Source organism: Bombus bifarius, unplaced genomic scaffold (assembly GCF_011952205.1).
Source record: "Bombus bifarius isolate JDL3187 unplaced genomic scaffold, Bbif_JDL3187 scf7180000007973, whole genome shotgun sequence".
Classification (NCBI taxonomy): Eukaryota; Metazoa; Arthropoda; class Insecta; order Hymenoptera; family Apidae; genus Bombus; species Bombus bifarius.
The window spans coordinates 2,400,441-2,426,149 of NW_022884359.1; the positions used below are offsets into that span (position 1 = coordinate 2,400,441).

Below are 25,709 nucleotides of genomic sequence, written 5' to 3' on the forward strand. Positions count from 1 at the left end.
TTTTACTCTTCCAGTTATCCTCGCTTCTTAATTAAAGGATATCTTCCTGCGATGGGTAGAGACAAGTAATTGATTTTTATTTAATAGCGAGGTTCGTGGTTGGTGGTTGTTGACGAGAGACGGCTGGGGGATGTTAAACGGTTCGATGATTTTTGACGAGTTCTTCTGAGGAGTTTAGGGTGCTTTTTTATTTAGGGGTATTGTGTCTTCTGTACTTGATCGGGAATCTGAATGTTGGGTGTTTTAGAAAGAAACGTGTTGCTCGTTACGCGTTATGATAATCTGCTTTCGTTGTCTTTCTAATTTATTTGTCAGCTCTATCTTTAGAGAAAACAAGTAGGAAGTCTAGTTTTTTTTAAAATGATAAATAGGAAAGTAGAAGTTCTATGCTTTTGACGTTGTAAAGGCTACTTTTTGTTTTTTCCCCTTGGTAGGAGTTCTTTTCGTTCTCTCAACGATACATAGAACGAAGATTTACAAATTTTCCTTACGCATTGAAATTGAAAAAGATTCTTGAAACGATACACACGAAACACACTGTACTAAAATCCAAACTGTACACTAAATAAAGATATTAAAATTCATGTAAATTTCTAAAAAAATTCAAATTTGATATGTATACAGATGAATTAAATTTTAGCTAAATTTCATGTCGATACTCAGTTTAACGAAATACAAATTTCTAAATATATATGTAATTCAGCACTTCGTTAATGTCAAAGATAATTCTAGAGGTCCAGTCACTTGTTCAGAGACATATGAAACACGTAAACAGCTGATGGAACAAATGGTCGCACGTCGAGAATATTTATCAGAAGCAGAAGATAAGGCGAGAATGATCTAAACGGCCAGCTGAAAAAGCCAGATATCCGTGCAGTGTACTTTTCTCGGTGCAGCTGCGGCCAGATTGTACTTTTCTTATCTAAAAGTTTATTCCAACGGTGTATGTAGGAGGACAAAAGTTCCTTTGTGCACGTCGTTCAACTGGAACAAAGATTTTTTACCGGCCTCTGGTCTCGTCTTTTAATGCGCCATCCCTGAAAAATAGGTCGGTGTTTTAGCGAAGTGGGACGTTAAGTAACTTTTAGAGAAAACGTCGAACAAAGATGTCTGCAATGCTGGGATTATTTTCAATTGGACGTATAACGCTTAATATCTGGGACAAGATTTTCTACAATGGTGGGCAAAATTTTGTAGAATCTAACGCAAATCTTCGAATTTCTAAATTTCTAGATTCTTGAATATTTAAACTTCTATGTTTCGAAATCCTAAAATCTCTGCATTTCCAAACCCCTAAATTTCTAGACTTCCGAATCCTTAAAAATATCTAAATCTCTAAATGCACAGAAATTCCAAATTTCTGAATTTATAAACTTTCTATATTGCCAAATATAGAGTTCCCAAGCTTCCTAAATTCTTCAATTTCTACACTTCAAAACTGTCAGGCTTCTAAATTTCTAAGGTCCTAAATACACAGAACTTCTTCCCAAATCCCCAACTTTCCAAGCTTACAAATTTCAAGATTAATAAATCACTAGTAAAACATCCACATTATCGATAATACACATATACTTCTTTATCCTTCGTCTGAACCCAAGCCCAAAGCCATTAGTGAAACCGCGCTATGTAGTGGGGGAACCGTGCTCGCTATCGACCTTGAACGCCGCTCGATCTCACGCGAGCTATAACGAAACGTAAGTACAAACTCGCAACGACATGATCGATGTCGTTCGGACTATTCCTTCGGGACTTTCATTCTCTCCCCGGAAAAGAAGCGGCCGCTCATTTTCATGATCAAGAATCGCAATCACGGAACTAAGCATCGCTCGCGGTTCCTTCTCTTTCTCTCTCTCTTTCTCTCTTCCCACGAGAGCCTCCCCCGATCATCATGGGAAGATCGGCTGCCGGCGATAGCGGCGAGATAGCGATCGAGATGTCGACCGTGGAGGTTCCGTCACTTTCTCCGCCGTGTATACACCGTGTTAATAAATGTTGGGGACAGTTTCTTTTTTTTCTGGCGCGCGTCGATGTGACGTAACGATAGAGATTCATTTGTCCGTCTGCCAAGTACGCACTCTTTGTCAGAATTGACGTTGAATATCGTCCTTTCTTTTCATTGCGCTCTCCTTTTGGTTGTGCGTTTCGTGTATGTTTGGACACGCGTCTGACAGACTGAAAGTCGAGAATCTTTCATCATGACGATGTTTATTTTGTACGAGTTTAAAGTAGGCATTTTTTGGGTGGGAGATCTTCGTTCGAGAGAAATATGGACAACTTTAGGAGAAACATAGGAAATTTGGGGAGGTTCGATTTGAATTAATATATCCTTTATACGCTATGTGAGTTTGGTTATTTATATTTATATTTTATATACTTTATTTATATTTTACGCGAGTTGAGGATTAGCGTGTTCGTAAGATGAAATAAATTTAAAGCAGGAGGCGTTTCATTGCTGTACCCGGTTGGTACGGCAGTGATCTACAGAATTGCACGAAGTATCTTCGATTTCGTAAGTATCGTCGAAAGAATTTTAATGAAAATTATCGTCTGTCGCGTCCCACGAGAAAGCGAATAGTTCAAAATCATAAAATAATGAAACAGGAATGATCAATTCTAGATGGCCTTGAGCGATCGATTCATCATGGTATATTTGCAAAGGTAACGAAACCGCGACGAATCTTTAATGGATTAGAATTGAAGTCTTTCTTGTTTAACGATCTCTAGATTTTCCACGATTTTACACGTGTAAACGTGTTACGATGATTATCGATGAATAGAGACCAATATGGCAGGCTCGTTTGTTCGACAACCTTTCGTATCCTTGTCGCGATGGTACTTCCGCGTGTCGACGTGTCCATTAACATAACAACGGCCGTGGAAAACTAATCCCACCGGAATTTAAAAGGAACTTTCCTTCCTTTGAAGTCTGCAGGCTGGTCACATGACCTCGCGTTCTTTCCTACGTGAAATGTCTTTTTCGTGCACCTACCATATTTATGATGGTCGCCGTACGAAGCCTCCTTGTGACTTACAGCCTTCTTAATTAGAGAAAAATTTATTTTATGATGCTCGGAGGTAACAGTCGAATGAACGAAAAGGTTAAAGTTGAGTTTGGTGAGAAACAGGAAGACTTGGATTCGTCCAAATCGTTACGACCTTACGAAAAAATAATATAATATAATGGTAATAATTAATAATCGATTTTGTGACGAAGATATTAGTATAATAGAAAGGGAAAGGACGAAGGAAGGAGAGTTTGTTAACTCGTTCAACACCTACGCACACACTAGTAGCGAATTAGTTCCCCGATTTTTCTGCCAGCCGTTTCACCTTACTCGCGGAATTATTCCACTTCCGGTATAAAGCGCGCGATTTGTTTCGCCCCGTTTCATTTCCTGTTACGACACAATGCACGTACATTATATTTCGTATTAGCGATAAGAAACGCTAATGATGTTTGTAAAGCTAAAATTGTTAGGAACCTAAACTACATTACAGAGTATTAGAAATTTATTTGAAATTTCATTAATTTTACCTCTTAACTGCTAGTACTTCAAACGTTAAAAAATATTGTCCCAATTATGATCGTTTCATATATTTCAAAAACACGTATTTTCTCTTTTTTCTCTGTAGTCTACATATGTAGAAATTTTAGTGAAAATAGTATAATATTTATTAAGAAGAATTCTATTTGTAAAGAATTATATATTCATAATGTTTAATAACAGAAATGATCAAAAATATTTATATTTTTAATGTGTTGGATCCATGTAAACGCAGTTGGTGAGGTTAAAACAAAGAGTTAAAACAAAGGACGAGACAGAGTCACCAGAAATTATTTTCAGATTCGATAAATTTTCCATTTGCGTCACGATTCGAGGGAAAGCCGATCCAACGAGTGGACAAAAAAGAAAAAATGATTTCACAAGAAAACGGAAGGCTGAAATCGACGGTAATGGCACCGGGTAATTCCTCGTATAGCCAATAATTACAATTTACGTGATCTCGTGGTGTATAGTTGTTGCGATAACAACTCGGGATTCGTGCATTTTTTCCATTAGCTATCGATCGTTGCTGATGGAAGCTGTCAATGTCAATGATCTTAACTAGAGCTTTGTGAAAATTGAGAAACTAATGCGCCTTTGAAGGAAGACCGACTAGAGCAAAGAACAAAACTCGCAAGAGAGTTAATGTGCAGGCTTGTCAGGTTTTCCCCCTCGTGGCCAGAGAAGGAACTAAAAAAAAATTCACGCGTAGTCTTTAATTTCTGAAGCATTTCGAACGTAGGTTATGTTTCTTCAGGTTGCCTGACAGGTGGATTTTTTTCTGATAAAATTGACGAGTGGCTGCTTATGATTAGAGCTCTCTCTCTCTCTCTCTCTCTCTCTCTCTCTCTCTCTCTCTTTGATAAGTCTCTTTTGATCCCAGTACAAGATACAGATAGAGAAATAGGATTTAGAAATTCTTGGAAAGGTTAGGTTTTTGATGATTTTTCGTATTTCATTATATCTACTGCTGTATTTCCATGTTTTATCCCGTCCATTATATTCGCGAATAATTATTATTAAATTATTTAATACTTATGCTTCGTGCATTACATTTTTTTTATACATGCAAAAATATTTCATATATCTAGAAATCTCTGATATTCAATTCTATCTTACTATGATTAACAAAAAATCAGATTAATCTTACTGAGTAAAAAAAGGTAAAAAATTAAAGTAGATCATTGATTAAATTTAAAGATTACAATAACTTGGTAATTTTATCGATTCCATAATTGAAGGTTACCACCACAGAAATAAATTTACCATCTATTCCTCAATTTTTATCTATCTTATCTATGAATGGAAACCTAAATTAATTAGCGAAAGTAGAATTTAAGAATGCTCCACAGAATTCTTAAATGCCTTGCAATTCGGCGTGTTCGTATGACAAATTCGGGGATGATTAAGCTTGCCAAGCACGAGGCTCGTCTTTCTAGACTTACGTATTTCCAAACGATTGCACCGATAACGAACCGTGTTCCGTATCGTTGGGTTAGGTTCTATTACGTAACCCGTGACGGCCTTGCATTATAGCATCATAACCATTCATCCTGTCCGCTCACCTGCAATGCGCCACGCTGTGTGTTCCAAGCGATACACGAAACACAATGTAGGTACCGACTAAATTGTGGAAACTATCACCGCAGTCTTAATGTCAATGACACTTGAACATAGCCAAAATCTTCGTACAATTTCTTTTTAAACTTAATTGATGAATTTCATTACTTCTTTTTACGAGTATGTTGCTAGACATCTAGGAATAAGGATATTTTTCAAATATCAGACTCATAGATGTACCAAAGTTTGGAAGATTTTATAGAATGCTTTTAATTATCTTACATATTCTGTTTTTCAATTGTTGAAGCAAGTGGGCGTATTTGTCATGTTAGTATAATTTTTATGTGACTGGTGATTTAAGAACGTGCAGTAATATACTTAATAAATGAATGAATTAAAATTAATTAACAAACATTGAGAAATTAATTTCTTCTTTTACATACGACGGATTGAAACGAATGTTGCCAAGCAGAAAACGTACAGCCTAGAAAGTTACCGAGTCGTAGACAATTGGTGTGTCGCAAAAGCAGAGTAGGAAACGTCCACGCCACGATCGACGCTATTAAAAATTAAAACCACTGTCGCCATACGTATCCAAATAAAATTCGCTTAATCAAAAATTTCATTCAATTTTAAACACAATTAACAACAATTAACTCCAATATCGATTATTATCGATTTTGCAATTTGTAATACACTATTAGCTCGATCAAAACGTTGTTTGTTAACGTTAGAAGCATATATGATGTCCTTTCGTGGATTAGCATAATCCGGTAATTACTATGGAGTGGACACATCCTGTATGGTCCGCGTGAAATGAAATATTTGGAACGAGAAACGACGTGACGCAAAGTGACCACGTCAACAGGAACAACGTGTACGCTTCAGGAATTCCAATCGACTGTTTGCGCCGATGATTTATCGTCCATCGTTTCCTTTTCCTCGATTATCGTACTTCACTTTTCTGATATCTGTGCTTGAACAATGATCCCTTCAGATATATCTGTAATTTTAATTAATACTATAAATTCTTAAGTTATCTCTTTTAAACATTCTGTATAAGACAGTTCAATAGCGTCGTTAAAATTTAGTGCAAGCGATTTGCACGAAATATTTGCTGCTCGTATCCTTCTTACTTTATACTGCGTGTTTCAAAATGGTTAACCATTCCAGACCACGCCCCCTACAAAATGATAATTTAGAATTGATACATTACGGATATATACGAGTATATATATGTGATGATATATACATATGATGATATGTACATGTATACTTATGTATACATATACATATATGTATATGTAAAAGATCTTGGCTTACATATAGTATCTAATTGTCATTCATTCCCATATCCAGATCTTAGAGCATTAACATATCCGAAGACTCTAAGCTATCTATGCTTCTAATCTAAACATACTTGTCCTTTCTGATATCTAACATTACAATTAAACATATATATCTTTATTTCGCTTAATCTATATACATTATCTTATACTTAACCTATATATCGTCACATATCTACCATTGGCTTACAATTAGTTCCGTATTTATATTCTTTATATTTTTTTCCCCAAACCTCTCAAGCAGCTTATCATTAACATATCTTTTTTTTTAAACCGCTTCACTTATCCTACTTTCTACTTATCATCTTCCTCTCTTAATACGCTAGAATCTAACCTGTAGCAATCTCAATAAATGCTATAAATTGGTTAGGTTAGGGTTATGTTATTGTATATAGATTATGCTATACTACAAATATTTCATCATATCTGTAACAGGGACATCTGTTCTGTGGTATGTATCTATTCATAGCTCTTATTATATTTAAATGGATCCTGTAAAATTATCATATCTCTTTATATTTCCTGTTTTGGAAACTTCTTTTCGTCTGCCACCGTAAAATAATTTTTTCCGAGACTCTACTTTTCTAATAATATCCCCCAAAACATGAGTTTGCATAGAAATCCGCAGTCTAACCATAATCGATTATCCCGGCAGAAATTTGCACGAGGGGTTGCTCACCGTGAATATCAGAAAATCGTCGCGACAAGCATTTACACAACGCGGCGTAAATCATTCGCGGGGAAAAATGTCATTGGCAGACAGAACAGCAGGGGGAAGGTTGAATTGGCGGCGCGAGCGCCACCACGCTCAAGAATCCTGAACCATGTGGATACGGCCGATCCGGCGATAAATAATTTTCACCGTTCCGCTGTCAAAAGCTCGCCCGTGGGTGTTCGCACGTAAATGATATATATTTATCCCGGCCGATTCGCCGCCGCGATAACACAGCGTAATCAATAACGCAGGCGACTTAATGCGCCGGGAGAAGAAAGTCGTGGACTGGGATAACGGAGCTGCGCTTGTCTCCCCAAGTGATTCCAGATAATTGGTTCGAGTCTTTTCTCCCAATTTTTTCGCGGTCTCGTTGTAATTCACTTTGTCTATATTTTTAGACTCGAGTGTACGAAGTTTGAAACATGGGAAACGAGCTTGGTAGATGAACTTTTACCAGTTTTCTTAACTCTACGTGTCTTAGTTTAAATTTAGTAACATTTTTTGTTGATTGTAAGAAATCGGAAGAGACACAGCTCATCTGTATTATACGTTAGCAGTAGTACGAGAATTTACCGCATACAGCCGTCTTTGCATTTGAGACTTTGAGTCTTAAGTACATGCTCAACCCCTAAATAGCGGTGGTCAATTTTGACTGAAATAGAAATGCCTTTGAATGAAATGGAGTATTAAAAGATAGGAGATTCGTAAATAAAGAAATTACATCTAAAAGTTTGGGAAATCATATGATGAGTTAATTCGTCTTACAAGTTAAATATCCCAGACAAGTATCAAAACCAAGTCAAATTTTCGATTCGATAGAAATCGTTTGCTTGTAATTTTCGTTTGTAGCTGAGAAGCAATTGCTCGTGAGTTACTATATGACAATCGACAATGTTTAGTGTCCCCTAAACTGATCTAGGGAATTTTTCATAGGTTAAGTGATTGAACCCATACAACGCACTAGCATTAATAGCGTTAAATGCGTGAAACACGTTCACCATACCTAAGCACAGAAATAATACGTTCTCATGATTTTCTCTCGAGCATGATTTCCTCGAATAGTGGTTCGTTTCTCTTCTGTAAAGAAAAAAAGATTCTAGAGAGATTAAAGAAGGAAGTGTGTGCGTGTTGCTCGTGTCATGGCGGGCGAGAACGAAATTAACAAGCGGTTAAGAGCCGATAGAACTCGAATCCTTCGGAGGGATCGTACGGAGCCGCGAGCGTTTGACGGACGGACAGATAGGGCGCAGTCCTGCTTTCACTTCACTGCTTTGAATACTAGCAAAAACGTAGATATACCCAAAGGCAAATAGTGGCGGCGCTGAAACTCGACGTTGCCCGGCGGAAACTGGCGTCCATGTCACTTTTGTTTCTGTTATTGAATCGTTTCGTCTAAACATGTTATTCGGATAATTTTTATGGGTATCGTGCACGAACATAAGTCGGGAAGGAAAGTGCGCTGATTCGTATTTTTTCTCTTATTCTGATCCTTTTTTTTTTTTTTTTTTTAGCTGTCGGTTAGTACATAGCGCGTTTTTGAAATATATTACAACGAAACAGGCACTTAAGGTCTGTATTGTACAGCATGTTTAGAGTGTAATTTGGCTGATAAAGTTTTTGGTGTTGGAGATTGAGAGCAATTGTCAAATTAGAGTTTTGATCTGATTTGCAATATTTAGTCGTAAGACAGCAGTATGTAGTCTATTGAATATATAGAGATCAAGAGTGTCTAGTGTTTCTTAGACTGACAGGAGCTTATGGGATTGAGGACAAATGTCAAAATTAAATTAGATTCTTTTATTCGATACGAACATTCTACACGTGGCATCTAGTTGTAGGGGAATAGAGGACAGATATTTATGTGTTTAATCTAGTTAAGTTTTCCAGGCTTTTGTATCTCTAAACATCGCAGTTTAGATTAGAATCTAAATCTGTCGCACGTCGAAGTAGGTGTTGTAAGAAAACGTGAAATATCAGCCGGTCTGATTACGTCCGCAATCTAATTAGCCGAGTATTTCGAGGTCTTTCAGAACGATCGTTCGAGATTCCATAAGAATGTCTTGACGTCAACTCAGGTTTTCCCATAAAACCATACTCGTGCGTAATTGAATAATTATGGGAAATGCGAATCCATTTCATCCAAAGAATCTATAATTTTTTAACAAAAATAAAAGACGCTTAAAGAAATATTCTTTATCGCAATGTAAATAATAAACATTACGTATGAAACACGTATCAAAAGAGGCATAGATTTTTATATTTCAACGAATTCTCTCAACTTTAGCGAACTTCCAAGAGATTCTTCGCCTGAAAATATTTTTCTTCGACATCCTTTTGACCAAGATTTTCCTATTTTCATGCTTCAGGTTCGAGACTTGGTGGAAAGGTGCACGTGTCCAACGCAGTTCCCCATGATCCGCGTTTCCGAAGGAAAATACCGTATCGGAGACACGAAGGTGTTGATCTTCGTGCGAATTCTTCGAAGCCACGTTATGGTGCGAGTGGGTGGCGGCTGGGACACCCTCAGCCATTATCTGGACAAGCACGACCCGTGCCGATGCAAGACCTGTAAGTGAACTTTCAATACGTCTCACGAATTTTTTTCTCTCCTTTTTCCTTTCTTTTTTCTTTCTGCATTTTTTCCGTAAATCCTGTAGATACTAGTCGTTGAGACAGATAAAAAATATGGGACGTCGGTGACAGTTTAAACGAGGATGAGCTCATTGTCGTTGAAAATAAAGATGATGATCGGAGACTTTCGATTTTGTTACGTGTTACGAGTATGCGAAAGATGAACCATCCTTCTTTTCCTTTTTTTCTTCTCTCTTTCTCTTGGTTACAAATTTACGAAGTGTCAGATGATTTGTGTTTGTCAAAGAAGCACGATGATTTAACGCGTTTCTTTTTTTTTGCAAATAGAGAAAAAATAATAAGATTGATGGTTTAACGGGATTTTAATTCGATTTAACAAATTATGCTTCTTTGAACGATACGCTACTCTTCTTAAATCGTAGTTTTATCGAAGAAAAAAAAAAAAAAAGAAAAAGGAAAAAAAAGTTTAATATTCCTGTCGTTACAAGATGCAGATTATGGTCCTTTTAACCTCTCTTCAATTATGATATATGTCACTTTATATTTGGATGTTCCATTACGTCATACGTAAATTACACGTTGCTGAGTAATAAAATTGATGATTTAGTAGAATTTAACTTCGCTTTGATAGGAAATTATGTTTCGTTCCATTATGATACGCCTCCTTTAGTAAATTTAAATTTTGACAAAAAAGCTTGCATCATTCGATGCACAGTTTATGGATCTTGTAATCCTTCAATTATAATATTTTTATCGTATTATAAAACCCACTCATAGCTTAATGCAGCTTTAACGTCGATGATTAATGATATTTCATCGAATGATATGTTCATTTCATTAAATCACAGTTTTACTAAAAATTCCAATTCGATTCAATTCCTAATTATTATACTTCTATTATGCAATTATGCTGCGTCACACACGTAAATTACACACCTATCTCTTCTATTTTCATTATTTCATTCAAATTATCCTTCTTTTATCTACTTCCAATCACTGTATCTTCGTCAAAAACCACGCCACTCAAATATTCTCCTCTCAGTTTTTGATCCAAACTTAAAAAGGAAAAGAACAAAAATCTGAGAAAAAACAAGAATACTATTTCTATTCGTTTTCCAACGTATTCTATCTCGTAACACGCTTAACTCTCATCCACGGGCGCCCCATCCTCAACTTTTCGTCTAGAGGCATTGAAATCTCCATGCTTACAGGTGCCTATTAACACTAAACGATGCGACGTTTCAATTATCCTTTAACGAGTATGCAGCGAAAACTGGACGAAAAACCGTGTATCGTGACCGATTGTGCAATGACAATCACGATGCACGACACTATACACAGTCGTGCACATAGGCTACGTGTTTTCACGATTTTGTTATTTATCTTTTATTGCAGCGCATCGCTCGATGATCTCAGCGAAGTTGATTCAAAAGGCTGGAGGGTCGTTCGACCTTGGCAGCGCGCAGGTGCATTACGAAAGGTGAGTAATTTTCTGCCTCTAACGTGTCATTTGTCTGTCTGCAGTCATTCATTCTAGAGCCGAGATTTTCTGCCGCTTCCTCGATAAAAGGATGCTGCTCGAGAAAATTATGTTGTGCGTCTCTTAGAAACCCAACGATCTTGGATTTAAACGAGCACGGACTGGTGTGCTTATTTTGTTGACGATGAACCGAGCTTTTATCGTAGTTGAAAACATTTATTTTCATTTGCATTTTATCTGAATATGTTTGATAAGAGATCTTTAATCGTTGGAATTTTAAAGAACTCGAGCAGCAATTTTTAACGGACTTGCTTCAGCTTTATATCTTCGTTAATAGCTCTTCTTCTTTTTGAATATCATTTCCTTTTAGTATTCGAAACATTTCATTTTTTATACAAGTCCCTCGCAAGTCAAACTGATTCCGCTCTTTGTACATATGAATGTAGGTAGATTTGAAATTTCAAAATAATAAATGTCCTATTTTTATAAATTTATCGCAAATGATAGCATAAATAATTGTATTATCTCCATTTTGTATTTTTCAATTTATTAAACTGATCAGTATATCTGAGTGACTCGTATAATCACCGTATCTTATCGCAGTGGACTTTACTCCTTTCATTTACACTCTAACCTATTATATTTTACACTTATTATATTAATCTTCTTAATCTCTAACAACTAACCTCTAAAGATTCTTGAAATATTAAATTAGAGGTTATGTGAACCGAAAACGCGGGATCCATTTTGTAATGGAGGGGTAGGCAAAGTGTGTGTTGGCCTTGAAAACTCGCGAAAATGCAAAAATACCAAAATTCATTACAAAAAGCATAAACCCGAGAAAACTGTTAAACGCAAAAGCGCCAAAATTTCTGTACGTAGAGCAGAAACTTGAAAGATATAAAAAATTGTAAAGTTTATTGAAAAGATGACAAAGTGTGTATAAAAACGGCCAGCTAGCATAGTCGCCTGCCCCTAACGCATCCGAAAAAAAATTCGGCTACTGATCCGCAGATCACCTCCTAGAACACGACGGAGTTCGGCGTCGAGCGTCGGTTCGTGCGCAGGCACGATGCAGAATCAGCAACAATCGACGCAGCTGCACGCGGCCAAGAGCGTTTCCAGCAATCGGTCACGATCGCCCACGCCTCACCAGCCTGCCGGCAAGCAACAGCAACAGTCAAACAGCGAGGAGCAACGAAAGATCAACCGATCGAGAAGTCCAACGCCACAGAGGAAGTTCTTGGGTAGCCCTAGTCATCAGCCAGACTTTGGCAAGCAACGATCGAGATCGCCAACACCGAAGGCTCAGCTAAGGTCTAGCAGCCCCACGACGAAGCTGGAACATGGAAAAGGTGGATCTTACGTGGATTCGCCTGGCAGGAGTTCGAACGAAGATTCACGTTCGCCGACTCATCATGGAAGGCATCAGGAAGCTAAGGTGGGTGACGAATAAACTGCGGATTTTTATGCATTCATGGGCAATTTGAAAATATAAAAATGCATAGAATCCACATAATAGGCAAAAATATATGAAACGTGTCTCAAGAATAGCACTTGTTTCACATATTTAGTAATACAGCTCTAAAATTCCATTTGGATCCACCGCAGATAGAAATGGAGAGAGTTATTTAGGATTGGGTTAGGTTATCTTGGGAATCTGAGAGAGGGAAGGTCTGAGTTAGGTTTGAGGTGGCATTATTTATGGGTATAGTATGGGGAGGGGTAGAGATTTAGGGGATGTTGATGGATATTTGCAGATATTGATAACTGATGGGGCACGTTTTAGGGGGTTTAGAATCGTTAAACAGGATATAGTTGGTTGATTATATATTCGTTGATACTAGTGCATGTATTTTGGAGAAAGTTATAAAAATTGAGACATATGTATTTGAATTTTTTGATATATAAAAATTCTATATGGCAGTAGTAACCCTTGACATGCTCTTTTAAGAAAACGTGAATGAAGTTATCGTTGGACTTGATTGGTAGATCTGTGGTAAAAAAATCCCTAAATTTGTTTCTAGGATGCAAAGAAGGATTCCCAAGAGATCCGTACGAAAGTTCCCCTAACAGAGGAATTCACGAAACGATACGTCGTCGACGGTGGCGTAGCGCGTAGAACAGTAGAAAAAGACGACACACCGAAATACGAGCCGACAATTTACAACTACAAGTGCCGCGAGGACTCCAGTAGTCGCAGTCCAACGCCGAGTCCTCCAGCAATTAAAGAAGAGCCGGTCTTGGAAAGTTTCAGCAAAGATGTGACCGGGAATGCACATTACACAAAGTCACCACACGATGGAGAACATTCAGACAATTGCAGCGAAGTATCTGACGAGGGTTATCGAAGCTTGGGAGCAGTTCAGCCAACCAGTGGAAACGGAAATCCCGGGACGTGCACGCAAGGATCGCCCACGGTTGCCGATTGTCAAAGTGAGTATAATTTTTTTTCTCTTATAAGGGCTATCAAACTATTAAGGACCAAGCGATTGTTTCTCGTGGCGTTTTTAAATTTAATATTCTCAAAAATTCACAAAATTGTAAAATACAGATGGAATTTGTTCGTGGTCTCAGTGTTAAAGAACAGAAATCGATAGCGTCAATTGATTGGGAAAAAATGACGAATGAAATGCGTAGAATTTTGTGTCTAACGCAATGTTGGCCCTTAATGAGTTAAAAAAACCCTAACAAAATATCTAAACTCAGCAAGGTTTAATTCTATTTTGGGTTTCAAAACTGTTATGACAACCTGAGTACATTTTTTATATTACATATAGCTTTTACGCAATAACGAAATTATAAATATTTTTAGATCGATAATTATTGTGAATGGCAGAATTAGTGAAAAATATGAATAAGGCAAAGTTTGACTATTTTTGTTTTTCGACCGCAACTTTGAAAATATAACACAAATATCGATGTTTTGCTAGAATTGTATGAAATGTTACAATGTAACTAGACATTTTGCGCGAGAGTAAGTCCTGCGCATAACAATGCGCATTAATGTAAAGTGCGCCAGTGTCGCACATTGCTGGCGATTCTTGATGTTGCGATCGGTACATTTTACTCTTCGGATCTGGTTATTTTCGACGTGGCGAGTGTTTTTTTCGACGTTCGGTCGCGCGATCCCGTTTATTCACGCGCTGGGATTTATGGGCTGCCCCGACTGCGTGGGTTGGCACGCCTGTTACGCGAGTAGCATGTTGTAATGCGCCGGCCAGATCGAGGCTGCCGCAGGAATTCGTGAATGGCGAAAGTTTTTGGGGGAGTGTGTTGGTGTCTCGATTGTTAGATACTTTTAGATTAGACTTTCGAACGTTAGGAAATTTCTTTATGATTGGATTCTGTTTGGTCTTCTCTAATTAACTTTTAATGGGGAGATTAGAGTTTAGGCAAATTAAGTCTTTTAGAACGTACTTGAAAGTTGAGAATTCTTTTTACTGATCTTTTCTTTGCTTTCTAATATGAAAATTTTTGAAGCGATCTTTATATCTAAGAATTTTATAATGATCTGTTCCCTATTTGGAACATCAACAAGATTTTTTGATGTGTTAACGAAAATTAGGAATTTTTTTTATGAATCTGTTTGAGGAATGAGTAATCATTGCTGAAACCCTATCCTCTTTTTATCTCCAATATATCGAAGAAAATAGAGTAGAAGAAACGAAAGAAATGGAAAAATAAAATAGGTACATACAGGTTGATACAGTTACATACATAATAGGTTGATACAGTTCAAACTATAAATTTCGAAGCTTTACTGCTTTCCAAGGAATATGCAAAGATGTAGGGATAAAATCTGAGAAGTCAGTGACACGTTTCTGTAGAGAACTATTATTTAATAGAATATACTCTATGGCGTAATAAGTTTACTTTAAAGACCACTTCTATCACGACTAAAATCTCTAATATGAACACATACTTAAAATGTATCTGGTAACAGTTGAAGAACTTGGCGAGATTATGATAATGGTGGAAGGAAGTAAACTTAGCAAAGTTGCTGATGGTGGGGAGAGTGGCCTTGAGGAGCAAGTTACTTCAGACGAACTATATCCCACTAGAAATTGTAGATTCACGTAGAAATCTCAATTATATCATCAATCATCATTGACGATTGACATTAATTTATAGCAATATCCAATAATAAATTCTATTAATATTTTTCCAATGTGATTAAATTTTCTTTATAATAAACAGCAATTGCTGTGAGTATCGGTACTTGTAAAAGCTGTCCTCGAATATTAAATGACAACGCCAAGTAATAAAACGGGAGAGAAAAGAAAGAAAGCGTGTTGGCTAAATACACTCGTTTAGCGTATAGGTCGTTTCATAACAGGGCGCCGAGTGAAATCGCCTCGGCGATCGCGATAATCGCGTCCCGCTGCGAAGAAAACGCACATAGCTCGCATGGCTTTTCGATCAAAGCCAGTCATTCAGTTTAATACGAGAGTATCAGGGATGGATGAACAAAACGAGCTATTGTGTGTTTACTTATTTTTCTGTGTTTCAACTTTCTCGACGTCTCATATCTTTTTCATTTCTTTTTTTGTTTCTTTCTTCAATAGCCCATCTAACAGGTTCCTTTATTTTTATTTACACATTTTTTAAATAATCTATATAAATTTGCAATATAGAATTTGTAAATTTGATCGATCGATCATTGAATTATAAAGTATCTTAAAAAGTGTGGAAAAGTGTAATTACATTTGACTGCGAAACATAGAAAAGGAATTTCACAAATGTTTTTGTCTAATATTTAATTCTATATATTTTTGCCAGATTATTTTATAGAAATTCTCTTTTAATATTTATTTTTATATATTCGTAATTCATCACTTAGTGGCACGTATAGATAGGATCAATTATTTTCTTACATTTTTATGAAGATCTGAAGACTTCGGAAGTTGAGACAGTAAAACGAGTGTTTATCTGGTAACTTCTATCTAAGATTGTCAAACCTGACAGCGAAGAATTTAATTCGCGTCTGAGCTCGATGAATCTTCGCGATACTGCCCCATCCTTTCAACTCTTTTGTACATAACAGCGCATAGAATTGCCTCGTGTGCTTGTTTTTATCGCGTTTTGTCCCATCTAGCCACTCCTCACCGTCAAACCTCTACATCTTCATCTAGAGAAGAGAAGTCTATAATCTGTTCTACTTTCTTCAATCAGAATCCTGAATCTAGGGGAAAAACCTTCTAGGGTAGTTACAGGAAACTACAAATTACACATTACACAAATAGTAATTTAACGCAGCATCAAGTATGATCAAATTCCAAAAATAAACATTTATAAAAACTAAAATACATATATCTATATTTAATATTTAATATAGTGACAATACTTCAGGATTTTACACATTTTTAATAAAATTGTCAGATGTTAAAAATATTATCAAAGTCAAATACTCCCTACAATTTTAATTACAATCTTGATTTCCGTGAGTAATTTAAAAAAGAAAAGATTCCCTAGAAAAATACCCCAGTTATCTGTCATCTAGGAATAAAAACTTAATAATTGGACTTCAATTCTCGAATTATCCCCATCTCCATTTTAACAAAACTAACCTACATACTGATAATTCTTACCTAACCCCAATCTAACCTAACTTAACTTCCTTTTTAACAATATTTCCATCAGAAAGACGAAAGAAATTAAATTTTCAATGGTAACCACAGAAGCTATGAACATAGTAGCACAGTAAACCGTAATATATTCAAACCTAACCTAACCTCCTTTCCAAACAAGTCTTTGTTATGAAAAAGAAAAGATAAATTGAAAGTTTCAAAAAGCAAATACAGAAGCTGCGGAAATGCTAGTATACGAAACCGTAATTTATTCAAATATAACCTAACCTCCTTTTCAAACAATTTTTCCTGATGAAGGAAGAAAGAGTATGAATTTTCAAAGGCAAATAAGGAAGCTACGTAAGCAGTGGTACACGAAACCGTAATTTATTCAAATCTAACCTAACCTCTTTTTCAAACAATTCCTCGTTACGAAAAAGAAAAGAAAGAAATTGAATTTTCAAAGGCAAATAAAGTAGATACGAGAGTAGTAGTACGCGGAAACCGTTGCTCCGAGTGGAAAGATCAGAGTATGTGTCAAGTGCGTGAATCACGGTATTCGAGGCAAAGCGTTATCGAGAATCGACCGCTGGTGATTGTTCCGTGGACAGGTTGTTGTTGAAGATCGCCCACGCTTCGCGATATGCGCACACAGATATCTCATTCTTCGTGTAATCCTTCACAGCCAGTTAAATGTCACGTTAGGTGTATGTATTTGTATACTTTGAATATTAATGAGCTACAGGGTGGTCCAAAATGGGTTGCTCGATTACTATGGACGATGAAAAGAGACGTTGTCGATTACGTATGGTATTATGCGCGTTTTGTTTACGTTAGAAGAGTGATGGGCGTGGAGCTACCGTGGTTGGCTTCTGTAAATGAATCGATTTCCTTTTCGGTTGAGACTGTGGGTGGAGAAGGTTAGGGAGAAGTGATTTTGAAGGAGAAAGTAGATATGTGTTGAAGCGAGCGTATCGAAGGCATAAACATGGAAATGTTAAAATGTTGATGATTCAAAAATCTAGAATTTGTCAGTCTTGAGACGGTAGAAGAGGTTTTACTATTTATAGAGACTAAAATTTTGGAATTTTGGTAATTTGTACAGTTCGAAGATTGGAAATTTGGAATTTTGTAAAATCTTAATAAATATTTGGGACTTGGCAGTGTAAAAGTTTGCGAATCTGGTAATTTAACAATTTCAGTCCTTTGGAAACTTAATATCTTGGAAATTTGAAAATACAAGATTACAAATTCTAAAATACTCAGCTATTTTCAATACAATTTCTGTAAAGAAAATTGTATATAAAATTCGTTTATATGTCTACTTTGAAGACATAGTTACTTACTTGAACTACTTCACTCAACTATTCCTGGATTAGACTATAAACAAGCTTATGTTCTTATAGATTCTTTTATTCAACCGATAAGTTACTTATCATGGATTATAATAAGTTACTTATCATATCTGGTTCGTAAAAATTCAGTAGTCCAAGTTACTTTTAACTTCAATATTTTCTCAATCTCTTACTTTTCTATCAAAGTCGACAATTCTTTCGTCCGAACTTTCATTTAATTCTCAATTTACGTCTCCAGAGAACTAAAAATTCCCGAAAAATGTGTCAATTATCTTGGAACGCGTCCAGAACATACTAAATGCTTCTTCCGAAATAGCATTTGTAAAAATTGTTTTTGGCAACACACCGAAGATCCCGCGAGCCATTAAGCTGCGTTTTACGATTCCTTCGAACTGGTTCTCGCGACGTAAAACGCATTTATACGTCTGTAATTGGCAAACCTTCGCTAATAGCTTCTTTTACGCCCAATAAGACCGTCTCGGTGTATTCCTTTCTTTTAATGAGGAGCGTACACGTGAACGATTCCATCTGCTATTACAGAAATTACACAATCCTAATTCCTACGATTAAAATTGCACAGTTACACCGAACAAGGAAATCGTAAAGATAAGAAAGTGGCGAGTTAAATTTTCCTCTTCGAGAAAATCGTAATTAGATCGGGATATTGCGCGTATTACAGGTAACAATCAATTGCTAACATTTTTCTTATAATTGCGGATTGCATTTGTAAGATTCTTTTAATCAAATGCGATGGTATAATTCGATGCTTTCTAAATTAAATCTTATTTCCTTTAAGAAATCCAACATTTAGGAAATTCCGAGCAAATTAAAGAAAGATTATTATAAGTTTTCTATACAATAATGTAATTCATTTATAAAGTATTTCAAATTCGTCAGAATTCAACCAAGAAGATCGAACAGTTATAGTGTGCTTGGAAGATAAATATCATCTCGAATAAAATTATTTTTACATTTTTTACCGATTAAGAAATCCAAAGAAAAATCAGCGGATAATGTTAATTTAATAGAGAGTTGGCGAGAAATATTATTGGCTATGTCATGGGGGGGGGGGGGGGAGTCGAAATTGCGATATAAAAAAGTCAGGCAGGTTGCCCACGCAGTGCTATGCGATGATCGTCGAATCCTAAATCCCGTCGAAATCCACTCGAGTACGCTTTTGAATAAACAGCGAGGAGGGAGCTGGTGACGCTCTCTGGTTGACATTTGCATGCGATTGCACGCGGAAACAACGCGATTCGACGTTACGCAATCGCGATTGCGTATACCGAACGCATTCGTAGAACTAATTTTGCTCTTTCAAACCAGAATGTATATTTAATGATTTTAGGAGATTTATAAGTAGAGATTACAATAAGACTGTGAATTGTAATGTGAATTTTGAGGCGTTGAATTTTTGGAAACGTGCTGTCAATAATTTAAAAAATATCATAAAATGGAATTTATATTTTATTGAAATTAGAATCTCAGGACGTAAGCTCAATCTATTCTCCTAAAGACTTTTATAGAACTATGAACATATCAATTTAGCAACGCGATATTAAAATCATTTTACCTATGGTAAGTCCCACACATTATACTCAAATGATACACAAGCAAAATATCTCTCTCGTTTCCCAAATCCATCTTCAGAAATTCTGCAACAGCTAAGTCGAGCCCTATGGACAGTAACATCCTAACCGAAAATATATTCGATAATAAGAGAAAAAAAGAAACACCCCTTTGTTTCCTTGTTTCAGAGCAACCCGTGAAATCTGAACCTGAGGAGAGGTCCTGCGTGGAGACAGAGAGCATCGAGACAGGCCTTCGAAAGACTCGCATAGGCCCAGCCAGTCCTCTCCGCGCTTCGCCTTCGAGAAGCGTGGCCTCTTCCTCCGGGGACCGAACTCCTCGAGCAAATTCCATCGTACGTGAAAACAGCAACGTCTCAAGAGCTTCCTCAGGCAGTAAAACACCCAGAGACAGCAATTCCAGTCCAGAAGGAAGTCCTCTCAAACGAGGAACCATCAGAAACAGCCTTCGAAAACCTCCAACAGGCAGTCTAAGCAAAGCATCTCCAGTACCAAAAACCTGTCAGAGTCCAGTGAGTGGTAGTAACACGTGGAACGGTAGACAGACTCGACAGAGACCCAGTATCCAATCAGACACCTTCCTGAACCCTCAAGTACCAGCCACCTGTGCCACCACCCCTAATTTCACCAGGAAAAGTCCAGCCAGGCAAAGTCTGCCTAGGCAAAGCTCCAACGGTGGTATCCAATATGACAGAAATGGAAGAAGAATCAAAGTTACCACTGGATCTCTTCAATCTTCGCCGACCAAGGTGAATCCTCTCTTGGAGCAGATTCTACAAAAGGTTGGCCACTTGCAAGACGAACGTGAAGTGGTTCAGAAGCTTCAGGATCTTTTGAGGGATTATCAGTCGCATAGCTCTGGCGACGGCGTGGCGAATATGGAGTTCACCAGGGCGTGGATCGATGGTAACGGGACCGTGGCGTTGCCTCAGGACAATCAGATGACGGCCAGTCCTAGAAAGGATCCCAAGCCTGTCTCGGAGAGGGGAGGTTTCTCCAGGATACCGGCGCCAGTGTACAAGAGGCCGATGTCTGTCGCGTCTGACAGCATGTAGAGCTTCTCTCTATGAGCTTCGAGTAACGTTTAGAGGGCGACGATGATGCTGGTTCAGAGCGTGTCCTCGAGGTCATCGGGCTCCTCGATCGCCCGTAGGCTGGACTGTGTGTACGCGGAGCCTCGCCAGTGCTCTCGCTGCTTCCTTGCTCGTGACGCCCTCGATTTAGCAGATTCTCTGTTGATTGTACGTGGACACGTGACGAGACGTGGGTGTGAAAGGTGTTGCAAGGTGAGAAATGGTGATTCCGAAGGTGTTTAAGCAAGGGAAAGAGTGAGGTTAGGATGATCCTAATTTAAAATGCAGTGTTTCCCGAATTAGCGTAACATTGGTGTCTCTGTTGCATCGTTCAATGATCAACATTGGTCGAAACAGTTCTACATGCAGATTTCCTGAATTAGTATAGACTACTCATCCCAATTGCATCGATAAATGATCGCTGGTAGAAATGGGCCTAACTGATGCTCTGGGATTAGAAAGGAGTTTTGAGATAGTTCCCTTTGGTCTAATTCTGGGAACCCTGTAATTTCATGAAACGTGTCTCTATGGTGCTTGGGAGATTTCTTTTCTCTTGGAACATTTTGTAAATAGCGACGCTTTTACTGAAAGAGTTTTAGAAAAAATTGTTCCCTTTTCTATTGTGAATTATCTTAGAGGAATAGAAATCACGTCCTTTTCCCCCTTGAAGAAGAGAAAATTCCTTTATACCTAAATACCGCGAAACGATGCTTAAAGGGTAAATCAGCCTCTTCTCACCTGTGCACGATTCACAAAAATCCCAAATATCCACTTTTTGAAATGTAAAAAAATCCGCGTTTCCACGTGTTGTGCGATAGCAGATCGAAGGTGTCCGATTAGAGTGGAAGTTTAACGGGCCTTAACGGTACGGGGTCGATCAGTTAGCTCGTAGGAGTCACGTGTATATCGAGGTGGTGCTTGGATGGTGCTGAACGAGATGACGTTCGTGATGCAAGTAAGATTATAAGGTGATCAAAAATAAAAATGAAAAAAATTGAAAAAAACAGATCAAAAAAGAAAAAAGAAGAAAAAAACGATAGGAGGGGAAGAACGACAGAGAAGCTGAAATGATGACGTGGAAGGGAACGAAAAAAAAAAAAGAAAGGTAGGTTAGGTAGGTATGGGCGAGGGAGACTCGTCTCGTCGATGAACAACAACGATTTCGATTGACGAACAACAGACAGAATTCAAGCAGGCAATTAGCTGGTGTACGGCTCTTGCGTTAATGGCTTCCCGATCGATTTGCTTCCAGTCAGTTAATTGCACTCCGGCTGACAGCTCGTCGATTCATCCGAGACGAGAGATTGCACCTTTGCACCGTGGACACACGCGACGCGATCTCTCTTTTTTGTCGTGATATGTTCTTTTTTCCGAGTGTCTTGTGATCGATACTTTGCAGCCTTCCCTTTTGCTTTATTGAATTCCTTTACCAGGAATTCTTTTCCTTTTTTTTTTATTGCGGAGCTAATGGACATTCTTCGACCGAGGAATTATAGGGGGCTGAATATTTATGTATTGGAAAAAGATTTGGGGCATATAATATGGTAATAAAAGAAAATTACAGAAAGTTTCGTGAAAGATTAAATATAGAATGATGAAAGTCGTACATGAACATAAAAATTGCATGAAACTTTGCAGAAAAACGAATACAGAATCTTCTTCGATATCGACTTCAAAGCTTTTTCTTTAAACCTAACCTAACAGAATCTCACAGATCGATCACAAGTTACATCGAGCTATATCACAACAAGGAAAGAAAAGGAAAAAAGAGAATCACGCCGTTTCGTGATCATTTTCATTAGCTTAGTACGTATAAGAGGTCGACGAGCGTGAATCGCGATTTCTCGACGATCGCGATCGCTGAAGAAGAAACGATCGTCGGGGGATCGACGAGAAGATCTCGGGTTTCGCAGTCAGAATTTCTACGTTCGATCGTTCACCACGGCCGCCGGGCCGGCGAGAAATTATTTATTTATATAGTCTATCGGTTATATTTATTAAAGACGATTTATTTGCGCGTTGCGAGTTCTCTTGAGGATGGGAGGATAATAAACGACGAGAACAATGCAGAGTCGAGGAGGAATAGGTTAGAAACAGAGTAGAGGAGAGAGAAACGAAGGTTTCTTAGCAAGAAAAAAAAAAAAAAGAAATCAAATTCACCCCAGAAAACAGACTGCATTATTGTAGATAGCGACGTGTCGTCGAACAAAACGCCATTCCAATGTTTCAATGTTTTTTATACCAAAACGCGAGCGTAGCGGCATTTTGTATCAAGTGTCTTGAGGGGAAAATGGCGTCCGGGCGGGACGTGTTTCAGTTTTCGCGTGTCAGCTTCATGGAAACTAGAAAAATGGAAGTTTACAGGGAAATTTTTGCATAAGAATTGTACGTAGTGTCCTTGCTGCAGAATTGAACGTCTGTAAATTAATTATATATTGCTCAACAGAATGTAACTCGAGTGAGTGAGTATTTGGTACCTCGTGTGGAAGAATCAATGTCAATTAGGTTATGTTCTATCTTTAAAGACACATATTTCTGATTGTGGAACAAGGTGAAGAAATTTGATGAATTTCCTTTTTAATTCTACAATTTTGAATTCTGTAGTTGCAAAACAAAAATTGAAAATATTTTCGTAAAAGACATTGTACGTAGTTCTAACTCTAACCTTTAAATCTTCGATCCTAACTTCTCGATTTCGTAGTTACGTAGAAAAGATCGAAAAATTCCAAAATGAATACGAAAATGATTATCAGATACTTTAAGCTTTTTATGCTACGTATATTTCTAATTCTAAACTCTAAATTTGTAATTCCAAATTTTCAGTTCTATAGTTGCAAACGAGATTTGGAAAATTTCTAAATATATACAATAAAGAGAAAAGAATATCACAAAATCTCTGTGTCCACCATCGATTCAAAATACTTCGAGATATCATAATGGCGTCTAATCAAAAATTGTTTCGAAGCGAGACGCGCGAGTGAAACGCAGCGAACTTAAGATGAAAGAGGCTGAAAGTGTGGAGCTAATATTTTTTATAATAGCCTAGTAGAGAAATCGTGTCCTTACGGCCTAAGGTCGGCCTCTCCAAGTTTTTCGATGTTTCGTTTCCTCTCGAAGTTTCTTCGACAAGGACTACGTCCCGCCACGGAAACTCTGGTCCCCGCCGATTACGAATTAAGAGGTACACTTCCGGCAGGAAGACAGAGAAGTTTATTTTGTTGACCAGATGTTCGAGTAGAGATTGTAACGCGAAACGTACGTATGCCCGATATAAGGAAAAAGAAAGAAAGGGAATTATTTTTTAGTAAGACACGTTAGGTGCACTTCCGGAAGTTACTGTGTGTCGCCTCTGTGACGTTCGAACGATGCGTGGATTATTTTCATTTGACTTTTCTTTAATTTTACTGCGTTTTTATTTTTAGTTCGCGGGCTGTTTGCTTTTCAAGAGAACGAGGTTTGAGGTTTAGCTCGTACAGGGAGTTTCATAAATGTCGAGACAAATTTTGTGAATGTAATATTTAAAACAGGAATTTCTTTTAGTTTTTGCTTTTTTTTGTATTTTTTCTTGGTACATTATGAAACACCGTATGATCTAAAAATTATGTTTCCAATCGGGTAGAAAATATTGTTTCGTTTAAAAGATTTCTTCGATACTTGAAAAGCAAGAGGTTCCAATTATTTTCTTCCTTTTTTCTTTTTTGATCTTCGAGTAATTAAGATCGGCGACCTGTTTGGAATTGAGATCGCTGTTGAAGACGTTTTTTAAACCACGTGGTACCTTCTTATGAAAATTGTCTTTCTTCTTTTATCTCTTTGTTCTATATAATGCATGCCAAAGATACATACTTCGTTTTAAAGTAAGCGTTCTCTATATCGTGGTTAACGAAAAACGTCTTCAAAAATGAATCGGTATCAATCGGTTTCAAGAAAAATATTTTAACTCCCTCTTAGTTATAATTTTACTTTATAGAAGCGCGATTTTTTTTACAAAAAAATGACAGAAAAGCTTGCAAAAAAATTAGCGAATAAATAAAAATACGTAAAAAATTGCACGTCCAAGCAAATATTGTCAAATATTTCCCGTCCAAAAGCGGTTCTTCGGCAAAGATTTCCAATTCGACAAAGCGCTATTTCCTCGAGGAAATTCCATCGAGGAAACGTCCGAACTGTTCTTCTTATAAAAGAAACGTAAAAAAAAAAAGGAATAAAGAATATTAGAGACCACAGTTCGTTCCGGAAGGCATGCTACAAAATTGCTCGTAGATATTCAAAGTCTCGAACGCGGGGGTGAACATCCCCATTCGTATTTTTAAGCCTAAGCTTCATAACCCCATGCAGCTGCGGTGTTTATCCGCAAAATGACAAGAAATAAATAATATCGATGATTACCAATATTAATATTATTATTGCAAGAATTGCGGAACTATCGCTATTATTCTTATTAAGAATGATCATTATTATTATTGCGATTATTATTATTATTACGATATTATTATCATCATTGTCAGAGATAATGACGATGCTGATTGATTATTATGATTATTATACGCAACGTTGAGTATGTTACGTTATATCATTTTATCTACGAGAAGTTGTAAATTGAGAGAAAACTTGCATAAAAAAAAAAACAATAAAAAGCTTTGACAAAATCATTGTACCGCTTTTTCTTTAAGTAATTGTTCTATTACTATATGTACATATGTAGTTTATTCTTATGCTTATTTCTATATAAGTTCCAATGTTCATAGCCACTGTCATTTATGGCATTATTTTACTTTATATGCTATCTCTATATATAATATTTTTTCAAAATAAAAGTACCAAATATTTTAGTTCATATATTATTCACATATACGATGCTATGAAGGATGATACGATTCCACA

The 25,709-nt window shown here is 37.1% G+C and overlaps 1 protein-coding gene across 2 annotated transcripts in view; it reads left to right on the forward strand.

Moving 5' to 3' along the window:
- The window catches only part of LOC117216751 (GAS2-like protein pickled eggs), an 89,492-nt gene extending 64,039 nt beyond the window's left edge, over positions 1–25,453 (forward strand). The window contains exons 4-8 of one of the 2 annotated variants that reach the window (XM_033463733.1): positions 9,533–9,734; positions 11,154–11,238; positions 12,253–12,679; positions 13,266–13,674; positions 19,921–25,453. In XM_033463733.1, the coding sequence (XP_033319624.1) occupies positions 9,533–9,734; positions 11,154–11,238; positions 12,253–12,679; positions 13,266–13,674; positions 19,921–20,807 (2,010 nt within the window). In that variant the 3' untranslated portion in view covers positions 20,808–25,453. The remainder of the gene's footprint in view (positions 1–9,532; positions 9,735–11,153; positions 11,239–12,252; positions 12,680–13,265; positions 13,675–19,920) is intronic. The other variant, XM_033463734.1, reaches the window with a different exon arrangement.
- Positions 25,454–25,709: the final 256 nt, after the last annotated feature.